This window comes from Bubalus bubalis, chromosome 4 (assembly GCF_019923935.1).
Source record: "Bubalus bubalis isolate 160015118507 breed Murrah chromosome 4, NDDB_SH_1, whole genome shotgun sequence".
Taxonomy (NCBI): Eukaryota; Metazoa; Chordata; class Mammalia; order Artiodactyla; family Bovidae; genus Bubalus; species Bubalus bubalis.
In genome coordinates this window covers 77,864,501-77,879,768 of record NC_059160.1, presented here as the reverse complement: position 1 = coordinate 77,879,768, position 15,268 = coordinate 77,864,501, and the positions used below count along the sequence as shown (strand labels likewise).

The 15,268-nt window shown below is 35.1% G+C and overlaps 1 protein-coding gene across 5 annotated transcripts in view; it reads left to right on the top strand.

The window, feature by feature from the left end:
- CPNE8 (copine 8) overlaps positions 1-15,268 on the top strand; it is a 334,767-nt gene that overhangs the window by 222,904 nt on the left and 96,595 nt on the right. For all 5 annotated transcript variants that reach the window (XM_025283977.3, XM_044941627.2, XM_006055240.4 and 2 more), the window contains 2 exons: positions 2,102-2,148; positions 12,945-13,126. In XM_025283977.3, the coding sequence (XP_025139762.3) occupies positions 2,102-2,148; positions 12,945-13,126 (229 nt within the window). The remainder of the gene's footprint in view (positions 1-2,101; positions 2,149-12,944; positions 13,127-15,268) is intronic.

Here is a 15,268-nt window from a genome sequence, read left to right as displayed (position 1 = left end):
CATTCAGACTTAAAATCTAATAAACCCTTTCTAATACACCGTACTATACCCTGTATTATAGTTACTTTCTCTGTAGCGGCAGAATGACAAAGCAATGTGCTGATGACTGTTCTTTCCAATTCCTCAAAGGGATTTATTATCTAAAAATATTCTCCCAAATGTTCCACTGATTCTTTTTCTAAATGTTGTATGTGTTTTAAACTGTTATGCTCCAAATTAGCCTATATTCTTAGCCTATAAACCTAATTTCTACTCTGAGAAAAAAATTACCATCTAGCTATAAAGAGGATCCATATTAGTTTTCATTAATGTAAAGCACAAACTTATTTATTCCCTAGGAAGAAGTGGTGAACTTTTTTCAACAACTGAATAATACTAAGGACTTTTCAGGCTGAATGGTTATAGAAAGAAAGAAATAGTATACTATACTTTATACTAACAGAACTACAAGGAACTCTATACTGTCACACCCGTCATCATCACCATCATCATTATCATCACCACCACTATTTAAACAACAGCTCCAACTTTGATGTGTTAGATAAATTCTACAGTGTATCAAAAGTAACTTGTTGTTAAAACACACAAACATAGACTACATACTCATATTTTCAAATTATTTACTTTTTAAATTAAAAGTTATTTTGTAAATTATATTTAATAGCAAGTTTTCCCATATCATTGTCATTTATTTGTGCTTTATGCCTTCTTTGGTGAGAAAGAAGTGGAATTACATATAGGAAGAGTCAGTTCAGTTCAGTTTAGTCACTCAGTCATGTCCGACTCTTTGCAACCCCATGAATCGCAGCACACCAGGCCTCCCTGTGCATCACCAACTCCCGGAGCCTATCCAAACTCATGTGCATAGAGTCAGTGATGCCATCCAGTCATCTCATCCTCTGTCGTCCCCTTCTCCTCCTGCCCCCAATCCCTCCCAGCATCAGAGTTTTTTCCAACGAGTCAGTTCTTCACATGAGGTGGCCAAAGTTTTGGAGTTTCAGCTTCAGCATCAGTCCTTCCAATGAACACTCAGGACTGATCTCCTTCAGAATGGACTGGTTGGATCTCCTTGCAATCCAAGGGACTCTCAAAAGTCTTCTCCAACACCACAGTTCAAAAGCATCAATTCTTTGGTGCTCGGCTTTCTTCACACTCCAACTCTTACATCCATACATGACCACTGAAGAAACCATAGCCTTGACTAGATGGACCTTTGTTGGCAAAGTAATGTCTCTGCTTTTTAATATGCTATCTAGGTTAGTCATAACTTTCCTTCCAAGGAATAAGTGTCTTTTAATTTCATGGCTGCAATCACCATCTGCAGTGATTTGGGAGCCCAAAAAAAATAAAGCCTGACACTATTTCCACTGTTTCCCCATCTATTTCCCATGAAGTGATCAGAGGTATATCCAAAAAAGTGAATTTTTACTGTGAATGCCAGTTCCTTGGTTCTAATCCAGCAAAGTAATTTTGCGTAATTACCATGTGCTGAAAATTTTAAAGCATATATAACCAATCTCATCTATGTAGGTATTTGTATAATCTATAAATACACACATGAGCACAAGAATACTGTGAGCACTACGGGATAGATCAGTATTTTAAACACTTGAGTTATGAAAAAAGCAAAAGAAAATCCTGTTTTTCAGGATTATTGGAAAGAATTAGTTTAAGGAAAAATATTATTAGACATGATTTTAGCAACGCCATACTTTTAAGGGTATAATAATTTCACATTGACTAAAGAATAGTCTTGAAAGTAAATTAATAATAAATGTTGACATTGGATACTGGCAAATTATTATTTACAGTTTGACTTCATTATGAGCTCCTCACTTAATTATTGTGCCCTCACACAGGATCTATATTTATTCCTGATGCTTAATTTTGTATTTTATAGTTGCCTGATTGTAAAAGTATTTTGACAGGTTCTTAGCTTGTAAAACTGCCTATCTGATACTATTCAGTGTGTGCTGTAGCGTAGTTGTAGTAATACCATTTAAGAAAATTAATGATATTAAAAATATAGCAAAAATAAAAATCAAACTCCTTTTTATGAGGTTGTTCAATTATTAATGATTCTTATTTATTTATATTTTAGAACACAAATCAATTTCACAGTGGCTATTGATTTTACTGCATCAAATGGTGAGTATTATGACTGTCTTATAATAAGAATTATCATCTATTACATTAAAAATACATATTTTCATGAGGTTTAGATGTTTCCTTTCCACATATACATACTTCTGAAGTGCTTCATAAAAATTCAGATAATTTTTCTTTTTTTAATGTTATGAAATAGTTTAGGTATATAAGACTATAAGAAATACAACAACAGTTCATAATAGTCCCATTCAAATTTATTAACTATTGAAATACTGTCTCTTTTGTTTTACACGTTTTTAAAAGGAAAACTTTAAATTTAGTTAAGCTTGTTGTGTACCCTTCCCTTTTTCTCCATACATAGCTGTAATTCTGAAGCATGTCTAACTATAATCCTCATTTTTATAGTACTTTTTTGTACATTAATTTATATAAATGTAATTCAAGTACATGAACCTTCACAGCTTGATTTTCTTTTATTCAACTGTTTTTAATAATTACTTATGCTAGCACATTTATATTTAATTAATTCAGAGGGACCATCAACTAAATCCCATACTGAGTTTAGAAAAGAAAGAGGAACTGGAGATCAAATTGCCAATATTCACTGGATTATAGAGAAAACAAGGGAGTTTCAGAAAAACATCTATCTCTGTTTCATTGACTATGCTAAAGCCTTTGACTGTATAGATCATGACATATTGGAAAGTTCTTAGAGAGATGGGAATGCCAGACCATCTTACCTGTCTCCTGAGAAACCTGTATGTGGGTCAAGAAGCAACAGTTAAAACCCCACATGGAAAAATTGATGGGTTCAAGATCAAGAAAGATGTACAACAGGGCTGTCTGCTGTCACCCTGTTTATTTAACCTATATGCTGAGCATATCATGAGAAATGTGGGCTGGATGAGTTACAAGCTAGGATCAAGATAAGCAGTAGAAACATCAACAACCTCAAACATGTGGATGATACCACTGTAATGGTAGAAAGTGAAGAGGAACTAAAGAGCTGCTTGATGAGGGTGAAGGAGGAGAGTGAAAGAACTGACTTAAGACTAAATATTTTAAAAACTAAGATGATAGCATCTGCCCCCATTACTCCATGGCAAATAGAAGGGCAAAAGGTAGAAGTAGTAACAGATTTCCTCTTCTTGGGTGCCAGAATCACTGCAGATGGTTGACTGCAGCCACGAAATCAGGTGATTGTTTCTCAGCAGGAAAGCGATGACAAGCCTAGATAGTGTGTTGAAAAGCAGAGACATTACTCTGCCAACAAATGTCCATAGAGTCAAGGCTATGTCCTCCCAGTGGTCACGTACAGTTGTGAGAGCTGGACCACAAAAAAGGAAGAATGCCAAAGAATTGATGCCTTCAAAATGTGGTGCTGGAGAAGACTCCTGAAAGTCTCTTGGACAGCAAGGAGATCAAACCAGTCAATCTTAAGGGAGATCAATCCTGAATATTCACTGGAAGGACTGATGCTGAAGCAGAAGCTCCAGTATTTTGGTCATCTGATGGGAACAGAGAACTTGTTGGAAAAGTCCCTGATGCTGGGAAGATTGATGGCAGAAAGAGAAGAGAGTGTCAGAGGATGAGATGGCTGGACAGCATCACTGATGAAATGAACATGAACTTGGGAAAACTCTGGGAGATGGTGAGGGACAGGGACGCCTGGCATGTTGCAGTCCGTGGGGACACAAAGATTTGGACACGACTGGATGACTGAACAACAACATGGATAATTTGTATATCAAACATTTTAAGAAAAGACAATGAGTGGACTTTCAATCTTATTTCAAAGTGACTTTATTTCAACAGTTATTATGTATCATAAAAAAGAATATCATTATTTAACTTTTACCAAAATTTGCCATCAGTTTATATATTTATCTAATTTTCTTCAAATTGGTTATTGTGCTGTAACTCTCACATTAAATTCCCTTTTCTTCATATTTCTCTCACATTCACTCACGTTTCACAAAATAATTGAATTTTTAAGTAAGAAAGCATCTTAGAGGTCATTTACTAAAGCCATCATTCTCTTAGGGCTTCCTTAGTGATACATTCAGTAAACAGTCTGCCCCCAATGCAAGAGACCACCTGCAATGCAGGAGGCCCAGGTTCTATCCCTGGGATGCGAAGATCTCCTGGAGAAGGAAATGGCAACCCACTTCAGTATTCTTGCCTGGGAAACCCAGTGGACAGAGGAGCTTGGCAGGCTACAGTCCCTAGGATCTCAAGAGTTGGACATGACTTAATGACTACTACCACCATCATCCTCATGTACTAAGAAGGATATTCAGATCTAGAAAATCTTTTATACTAATAAAATCTCTGCCTAATTAGCAGAGGTGAGGAGACCAAACTGTAATATAGCCTTTGACTACACGGTAAATTTATTCTTCAACATTGTGGCTTCAAGTTGATGATTTTTACACACGTGTTTTATTCAGTAAAATATGAAACATATATACCTAAAGTCCAACTGGATTAAAATGCTAGCTTTTGTTTACTAATAAACATTAGCACAAGAGCTAGAAGAACAAGACTGTATTCAATGGAGCAATACAAGCTACTGAAACTGTCTTAAGAAAATAGACAATCTGAAAAACTTATAATAGAGATTGAATTAGTAATTTAAAAACTATCCACAAAGTTTTTGTGGGCCCAGGTTTAGATAGCTTCACTGATGAACTCTATTTAAAGAGGAATCAATACTAATTCTTCACAAATTTTTCTAATAGAAAAGGAAGGAATATTCCTAACTCAATCCAAGAGGCATTACCTTGATACCAAAACCAGACAAAAACATAAGAAAAATCAGAAAACAATACCTTTTTTGGATATAAAAATTCTCAGCAGAATACTAGGAAACTGAATCCAGCAGTATGTAAAAAGAATTATATATTATGACCAATTAAAATTTATCTCAGTACGGCGAGGTTGGCTTAATATTCAAAAGTCAAATAATGTAATGCACCATACCAATCGAAGATAATGTAAAGCACACATGGCCACCTCAAAGTTTGACATACTTTTATAATGTGTGTGTATGTGTGCATGTGTGTGTGTGTGTGTGCTCAGTTGCTCAGTCACGTCTGACTCTTTGCAGCCCCATGGACTGTAGCCCGCAAGGCTCCTCTGTCCATTTTTCAGGCAAGAATACTGAAACTGGTTGACATTTCCTGCTGCAGGGGATCTTCCCGACCTGGAGACTGAACCCACGTCTCTTGCAGCTCCTGCATTGGCAGGTGGATTCTTAAGGGCTGTGCCAAATAAAAACATATAAACTGGAATATAAAGTGACTTATTAACCTTATGAAGGGAAAATATGAAAAACTATAGCAAACATCATTCTTAAGAGTGAAAAATCTGGATGCTTTCACCTGAAGATGAGGAAAAGAACAAGGATGTGAGCTCTCTCTTCTTCTATTTTACATTGTACTGGAGGCCAGGGCAATTAAGCAAGAAAAAAATAAAAGATATCCAGATCAGAAAAGAAGAAGTAAAACTATTTTTATTTGCAGATGACATAATCTTATATGTAACACATACAAAATCCTAAGGAATCCACTAAAAATCAATTAGAACTAATAAATGAGTTTAGTAAGATTGAAGGATGAATGATCAATATATGAAAATCAGTTCTTTTTCTATACACTTCTAATGAACAATTTGAAAATGAAATTAAGAAAACAATTCCATTTTTTAATAATACCAAAAGGAATACAGTACTTAGAAATAAATTTAACAAAAGATTCTTTACCATCTGAGTTACCAGGATAGGGAGTGCAAAACTTATACCTTGAAATTATATGCTGAAAATTTTTGAAGGAAATTAAGTATGAAAATAAGCTGAAAAACATGCCATGTTCATTGATTAGGGAATTCAACATTGTTAAGATGGCAATATTTTCCACAGAGATTATCAAATTCACTGTAATTTCTATCAGAATCAGAAAGATTCTTCAAATTTTTTGAAGAAGTAGGTAACTGACCCAGAAATTCATATGGAATTTAAAGAGATTCAGAAGAACAAAAGCAGCTTTGGAAGAAAAAAAAAAGAATAAAGCAGGAAGATTCATACTCCTCATTTTCAAAACTTACAGTAGTAATTTCAAGGCAGTATGGAGCTGGCATAAAAATATTAACAGATACATAGATCAATGAAATAGAATTGAGGTTCCAAAAATAAACCCATGCATCTTAAGTTAACTGATATTGAGAAGAGTACCAAGACAATTCAATGGAAGGAAGTATATTGTCTTCAGCAAATGGTACTGGCACAACTGAATGCCATATGCAAAAAAAAAAAAAAAGAATGAGATTGGACCTTAGCATCATATACAAAACTAATAGAAAATAGACCAAGAATCTAAATGTAAGGGTTAAAATTTTAAAGCTATTAAAAGAAAACAGAGATATATTTTCATGATCTTGGATTTGACAATTGATTCTTAGGTATGACACCAAACACATGAGCAACAGAGCAAAAAATAAATAAATTGAACTCCATCAAAATTAACTTTTTTATACTCCATGAAGCGTAATTAGCAAAGTCAAAAGACAAACCCCAGAATGAAATAAAATGTTAGCAAATCAGATATCTCATAGAGGATTTGTATCTAGAAAATATAAAGAACTCTTATAACTCAAAAAAAAAAAGACAAGTAGCGCAATTTAAAATGACATTCCAGTTATTCAAAAGAGCTATATAAATGACCAGTAAGCCCATGAAATGGTACTTGGCAACTTATGTATCAAGGAATGCAAATCAAAATCATAATGAGATACAATGGGTTGGCCAAAATGGTCACTCATTTTTTGTTTTGTTTTTCCTGTTAGATGTCTCTAATAGAGTTTAATCATCTTTAACTTCATTTGAAACAATTTTATTAGATTGAATTGTAACAGATGTCATATCAGTGTGCATTTTTAAAAAAATCAAGATTGGTAGATTTTTGTGTGCCATTTGAATACTGAAGATGGAAGAAAAAAGCAATATTTTTAGCATATTTTGTTTTATTATTAATGTTTCAAGAAAGGTAAAAAGGCAACTGAAGCACAAAAATAAGACAGAGAGATTTGTACAGTTTATAAAGAATGTGCTGTAATTGAACAAACATGTCAAAAGTGGTTTGCAAAGTTTCATGCTGGAGATTTCTTACTGGACAATAATCCACAGTCTGGTAGACTAGTTGGAATTGATGACAATGACATCAAAACTTTAATTGAGAACAATCAATGTTATACCACACCAGAGGTAGCGAACATACTCAACATTTCCTAATCAAGCTTTGAAAATCATTTGCACCAGTTTGGTTATGTTCATCACTTTGATCTTTGAGTTCCACATAAGTTATGCAAAATTAAAACCTTCTTGATCATATTTCTGCATGTGATTCTCTACTTAAATGTCATGAAAGCATTCTACTTTTAGAACAAATTGTGACAGGTGATGAAAAGTGGACATGCTAGAATAATGTGAAATGGAAGAAATCATGGGAAAAGTTAAGTGAAGCACCATCAACCACATCAAAGGCTGGTCTTAATCCAAAGAAAGTAATGTGTATATGATGGGATAGGAAGGGAGCCCGCTATTATGAACATCTTCTGGAAAGCCAAATTAATTAACTCGTTGGGTTAATTGCCACAAGTATCACTCCCAATTAGAGCAACTGATAGCAGCACTTTATGAAAAGCATCCAGAATTAGTCAACAGAAAACACATACTCTTCCATCAGGATACTGCAAGACCACGTGTCTCTTTGATGACCAGGCAAAAACTGTTACAGTTTGGCTGTGAAGTGCTGATTCATCCACCATATTCACCAGACATTTCACCTCCCATTATCCATTTATTTCAGTCTTTACAAAACTACCTGCATGGAAGAAATGTCAATTTCCTTGGAAGACTGTAAAAGGCACCTGAAATAGCTCTTTGCTTAAATGATAAAAAAAATTGGAAGAAGATGAAATTATGAAGTTGTCTGGAAAATAATATAAGATAGTGGAACAGAACAATGAATATGTTGTTCAATAAAGTTCCTGGTGAAAATGAAAGATGTGTATTTTTTTTTAATTTATTTATTTTTTAATTGAAGGATAATTGCTTTACAGAATTTTGTTGTTTTCTGTCAAACCTCACATGAATCAGCCGTAGGTATACATATATCCCCTCCCTTTTGAACCTCTCTCCCATCTCCCTCCCCTTCCCACCCCTCTAGGTTGATACAGAACCCCTGTTTGACTTTCCTGAGCCATACAGCAAATTCCCCTTGGCTATCCATTTTACATATGGTAATATAAGTTTTCATGTTACTCTTTGTATTTCATTTTTACTTAGAAAAACTGAAGAAACTTTCTGGCCAACCTAATATTTCATACCTACTGCTGCTAAGTCACTTCAGTCGTGTCCGACTCTGTGCGACCCCATAGACGGCAGCCCACCAGGCTCCCCCATCCCTGGGATTCTCCAGGCAAGAACATTGGAGTGGGTTGCCATTTCCTTCTCCAATGCATGAAAAGTGAAAAGTGAAAGTGAAGTCGCTCAGTCGTGTCGGACTCTTAGCGACCTCATGGACTGCAGCCTACCAGGCTTCTCCATCCATGGGATTTTCCAGGCAAGAGTACTGGAGTGGGGTGCCATTGCCTTCTCCGTTCATACCCACTAGGATGACTATAATCCAAAAGTCAGAAAACAGCAAGTGTTGGCAAATACGTGAAGCAATCGGAACCCACCCTCACATGCTGCTGATGAGAATGTAAAATAGTGCAGCCACTTTGGAAAACTCTGTGGCAGTTCTACAAGTTGTTACACATAGTTACCATATGAACTAGCAATTCCACTCTTGGCTAATATATACAAGTGAGATGAAAACATAAGTCCACACAAAAATTTGTACATGAAAGTTTATAGCAGCATAATAGCCAAAATGTGGAAACAACCTAAATGTCCATAAACTGATAAACAAGTTTGAAAATGTGGTACATTCAAACAATGGAATACTGTTCAGCAATAAACAGGAATGAAATATGGCACACTAAAACATGCTAAACACAGATAAACCTTGAAATCACTGTGCCGAGTGAAACCTAGTTACAAAAGACCGCATGTTATGTGGTTCTATCCATAGAAAATGTCCAGAATAGATAAATTAAAGAGACAGAAAGTAGATTAGTCATTGTTTAATTCTGGGCTGGATAGAATAATAAGGGAATGATAGTAAATAGCTACATTGTTTTGAGGTGATGAACATGTTCTAAAATTGACTATTGATGCTTGTGCATATTTGTAAATATACTTAAAATTATTGAATTGTGCATTCTAAATGGGTTAATTGTAAGTTATATAAATTATATCTTAATAAATTTTTTAAAAGAGCTTGGTGTTTGTTTAGTCGCTAAATTTACTCTTGGACAGTAGCCTGCCAGGCTCCTCTGTCCATGGGATTCTCCAGACAAGAATACTGGAGTGGGTTGCTATTTCCTTCTCCTGTTAAAAGAGCTTATTCAAGTGTTATTTTTTTATGAAGGCATAGTGACCTCTAAAACAAAATCATATATGTTTTATAATACTCAAGGTTTAAAATATTACAAAGTCTTCAAGCAAAGAGTTATAACTAACAGTAAGAGCTATGAAATATACCTAGATTCTTATTCTAGTTTGACCAATTATTACAGTGTAATTGGGGCAAGTTACTTAGTCTGAAAGTTATTTGATAAGAAAAACAAGTGTAATAAGCTTGTTGAAAAGGGACTAAGTGAAACATGAAGTAAGTTCATACATGTTATAATAGCATGTATGTTATGGTCTATGCTATTATAATTATTATTGTTATTAGCTGATAACTTAATGTTATTAACTTACTACAAGCTTACTTTTCCATGTGCCTTGCTGCTGATATGGAGATGGTACAACTGTGGTCCCAGTTTCAAGAAGTTGCCAAATTCTGTGGTGCAGAACACAAAAGCATAAGAGTAGAAGAGGAAAGACAATAAAGGCTAGACTAAATAAGGAAGGTCATCTCATGCGTGTGAGACAAAAACTGTAGGAGGAGAAAGTGAATTTCAGGATTGGGTGGCAAACTGAGTGGTAGAGATGGAAAGAAAGATAGCATTAGTGATACAGTGAAGAGATTGGTCTGGGTGAAGATGCTAGAAAGAGATAGGGAACATCTTTGAATGGGTACAATTGGGCTCTGCTAGGCATGATAGTGGAGAAGGCAATGGCACCCCACTCCAGTACTCTTGCCTGGAAAACCCCATGGATGGAGGAGCCTGGTAGGCAGCAGTCCATGAGGTCGCTAAGAGTCGGCCACAACTGAGCGACTTCACTTTCACTTTTCACTTTTCATGCATTGGAGAAGGAAATGGCAACCCACTCCAGTGTTCTTGCCTGGAGAATCCCAGGGACGGCGGAGCCTCGTGGGCTGCCATATATGGGGTCGCACAGAGTCGGACACGACTGAAGCAACTTAGCAGCAGCAGCAGCAGGCATGATAGGCCAAAGTGTTTAGATATGCTGGGGTACTAGTAGTGCTTTTAAGTTGAGGTTCTCTTAGAGAAATAGAATTAGTCGTGAGTTGCAACCGTTGGGTAACAACTCTTATATTTGAGAGTTGGGTTAAATAATCCCTTAGGCAAGTAGAGATATTATTTATCTGTGGTTCCAGTAGGTCTTTGAACAAGAAACAAAAATATCTGCTTTAGAAAGAGCTGTCAAAAATTGCACCAGGTAAGTTAAACAGACAAGGAAGACTGTCAGGATTTTTGCAATAGAGACCAAAGCTACAGCAATGGAAGAAAGAAATTGAACTCTTCTCCTCCAAAACAAAAGATGAAAGAGTTTATAAGTGCTGTTCTTAACTAGTGGAAAGGTATTGAGAGATACTGGAGCCGAAATTAGTCTGTGTGATTAGGCCATCTGTGTTTACTGCATGCTCTTTGCGACCATTTGGACTGTAGCCTGCCAGGTTCTCTGTCCATGGGATTTTTCAGGCAAGACTTCTGGAATCGGTTGCCATTTCCTCCTCCAGGGGATTTTTCTGACCCAAGGATCCAGGGATCAAACCCCAGTCTCCTGGTTTCTTGCGTTGCAGGCAGATTCCTTACCACTAAGCCATGGGGAAGCCTTCTGTTTTCTAATTAGCAGCTATTAAAGTTAAGCTCCTACTTTCTCATAGAGACTAAGCAACAGAGGTGATATTTTTCTTGATTATTACATTTCAAAGAAATGACTCCCAGGTCTCTGAGAAAGACATTCCTGAATCGTAAAAGATTTATACTTCAAAGGAACAGAGAATGAATTCACAATTCCAAGGTTTCTAAAGTAACTGCTCTAAGAAATAAGAGGTCAAGGGCCTATAGTCAGGAGAAGCCTTTCTAAAGTTAGTCAAGCTGAAGGAACCATTAGGGCCCATCTTGATCATAAGACACTTAAAAAAAAATTTTGTCATGTGACCCTTGAATGCTGATAACCCTTGTAAATATATAAGCATTTACACGATGAATTATCTTTAAACCAAAAATGTTCTGGGTATTGTTATATGCATTATAAACTAAAGGGAGATCTTTACTTTGTTTCTCTCCGGAACCCAAGTGCTTATTATTACTTTTTCCTTAACAAAAAAGAACTATGCTTTGCAGGTTTCCTTCTTTGGGCAATGTTTTAATGTAGAAGTGAGCTTTATGAACTGCTACAAGTCCCATTCAATTTCCATTTTCAATTAAGAAACTAAAGGGATTTTCAGGCTGCCTTTGTGCTGGTAATTAGGGCAACTGAATCTGAATCTCAGTGAGTTTGAGTCGTGGCGCATATATTGCTTTCTTTGTCAAATTCATCTTTATTCATGTGAGACATCCTGTATCTGTGGATGACTCACACAATAATAACAGTAGTAAACTTTACATTTCCATTTGTTTAGTCACGAAGTCCTGTCTGACTCTTTGAGATCCCATGTGCTATAGCGCACCAGGCTCCTCTGTCCAAGGAATTTTCCAGGCAAGAATCCTGGAATGGTTTGCCATTTCCTTCTCTTACATTTCTATGGTGTTTTATAATTTTTAATCACTTTCACATATATAATCTTAGTTTTTCTTCTCAGTAAACACTGTAGTAGGATTTCTAACAGGAATTTTATAGTTAGTTGTCCTACAGATGGAAAGACTTGACTTTGGGCCTTTTTACTCCTAACTTAGTGTCTAGTTAGAAACTGAATAATTTTTCAGATTCAGATTTTCAGCATAAATTTGAAAATCACCATGTTCTCCTCTTTTCAAGTAATTAAATTGGGATAGGTCTCACATATTCAATTTATGTTTGTGATACAACTTTAAGAAGGCTCATAATTGTTGAAAACTATTAACATCAATTGGGTCCTTTGATTTATAGGCATAAGGAGTCAAGCTAAAGGCACATAGTTTGTTTGTTTTAAATAAATATTACAATAAAATATGATCAACAAAATTATTTTTATACTTCTGGGGCTAAAACTTAAGAATTGCCTACGGCATTGACAATGAGAAATAATTTTTGAAAAAAGTCTGAATATCTTTGGGAAATTTTATACATGTCTGATCTAATTTAATAAATATCTCTATGTCATGTACATCCAAAAGAAACTATTGGGTTGACCAAAGGTCTGCTTGGATTTTTCCATAAAATGTTATGTAAAAACCTGAATGAACTTTTTGGCCAACCTAATATTTAACACATTATGAATGTAGGCAGAAAAACATATTATTGATATTTCAATGTGGAATAGATATCAAGAAAAATGTCTAAAAATTATACCTTTAGCTTGATCTCTCATGTTTTCATTTTTTTCTGTCATCAGGCAACCCTGCCCAGCCCACTTCTCTCCACTACATGAATCCTTATCAACTGAATGCCTATGGTATGGCACTGAAAGCAGTGGGAGAAATCGTTCAAGATTATGACAGTGATAAAATGTTCCCAGCTTTAGGTTTTGGTGCAAAACTGCCTCCGGATGGAAGGATATCTCATGAGTTTGCTTTGGTAAGAATACATGGAAATAATTGATATTTTGGAAAAAAAAATAGTATTTTGGATCTTTTCATAGGTTCACTGCTTATGCTTAATTACTCAGGTAGCAACTATACAATCAGCTCAGTTTTAGTAAATGATTGATTTAGAAGTGTGATATTAATGGAAAAAACACAAATAAATTAGCAACAAATCTACCTAAAGTGCATATGATTTAAAACCTATTCTGGTTTTTGGTTGCTACATAACACCTTCCATTATATTCATGATTTGTGGGTCAAGAATTTGAGCATGATACAAGGAGAATGGTACGTTTGTTCAAGATGCCTGGGCCACACCTGGGATGCCTTGATTGGCTAGAGATGGCTGGAATTGTTCTACTGGAGCCATATATGTGTTCCATTCTAACTGTTGGTTGGATTCCTGAGTTTTCTTCATGTCACATCTCCTGGAGCTAGTACATCCACTAAGATGTCTCATTTGCTCATGACTAATGCCTACAGCTAGGATGGCTAAAATACCTGGATTCTCTAGGCATCTTTCCTTCTTTCTACATACAGTTTGTCCATGCGGTTTTGTGGGCTACTATCTCAAGGTAGTCATATTTCTTACACAGCAATCAGCTTTCTCAGAGTGGATATTCTAAAAGGCTGGGGAAGAAACTTCAAGGACTTAGAAGTCTCAGAAAGTTATTTCTCCTACATTCATTTTTGTCAAGCAAGTCACTAAGTTCAGCTCACTTTCGAGGTAGTGGAGGTAACTTTCACCTCTCAAGGGGAAGGGTATCAAAGAATGAGTAGCTATCTTTATTCTTCCATCTTCCAAAGTGTCATTTCTTTTCAAATATAAAGGATCAGTTATTGTAGAATTATTATTTTTCAAATGTAAAGCAATAATTATAGGTATAATTAATTATGTTTTCAATATAATGGAGTAGATGTGACTCAAATATTTATCTAATTAATGTTTAATTTACATAAATCCACTCCTGTTGTATGATTACAAATAAGCAATGTACTGTATTCTACCTTTAAAATAAACTTCACACAGATAGTGCTTATAGGCCCAATCAGCCTTATTCTCGCTTGCATTTTTTTATAAAAATAATGGGAAAAACTATATGGGAATGGTTAGATATCATTTTGGAAAAAATGTAAATTTTCCTAATAGAAATGCCTCCCTGCTTTACTCTATATATTGTGAAATTAAAGTCTTCTGTGCCCAACAATTTTTGTAGGTATTTTTTGTTGTTTTTATTCTTGTTACAAAAAAAAAAATGGGATTTTTTTTTTTTGAGTTCTGCAAGAAGAATAGACAAATAAACAATTTAATTATTTACTAATTACTGAGTATCAACCCAGGTACTTTATGCTCATTTCTTGTACAATCTTCATAAAATTCTTGTCTGATAGGTATGTCATGAGATGAGTGACACATCACACTACTATCAAGAGCCATTCATATTAAATACAGTGAAAAGAGTACCCCCAGGACTTGCATAATTTAGCCTAGAGTCACAGAATTTAATCAGGTTTCCAGAAGACAGGACTTGAACCCAGGTCAGTCTTATTATAGAATCTTTGTTCTTAACCACTACTAAACCACATTTTATAAAAGCATCTATAATAATACCACCTCTTAGATATGTCCTTTATGAGCCCCATTATGTACACACACACACACACACACACACACTTCCAGAACCTCCTATATGATGAGACTTTATCTTCTTTAATATATTTTAAGAGCTGTATTTTAATTTTTTTCCCATATGTATTCTTGATTTTTCTGTTCCATCACCCCCATTTTGGGAAAGGTTGCTGGAGGTTTTAATTTTCTTCTGTGAAATAGCCCATATACTACCACCCCCAATGTCATATAAAAAATGAATATCTGTTGCAAATTTGTTGTGTCCTAGAGAATTAAAATTTCCCAGAAATTTATAAGACCACGAAAATCACTCATGTGATCCTATGTCTTGTGTGACTCAGGAAAAAGGTCCTGACTATTTTAAAGCTTAAGAAAGGAATAATAAAAAATAATAATTATGCTAAACTAAATGATATTAATTTTCCTTCCACAAGTTTTTCTTCACCTTTGTGTATGATTTTTTTCCATTTGTTCTCTAATTCTCTCCTTTTCTGTTTTTCCTGC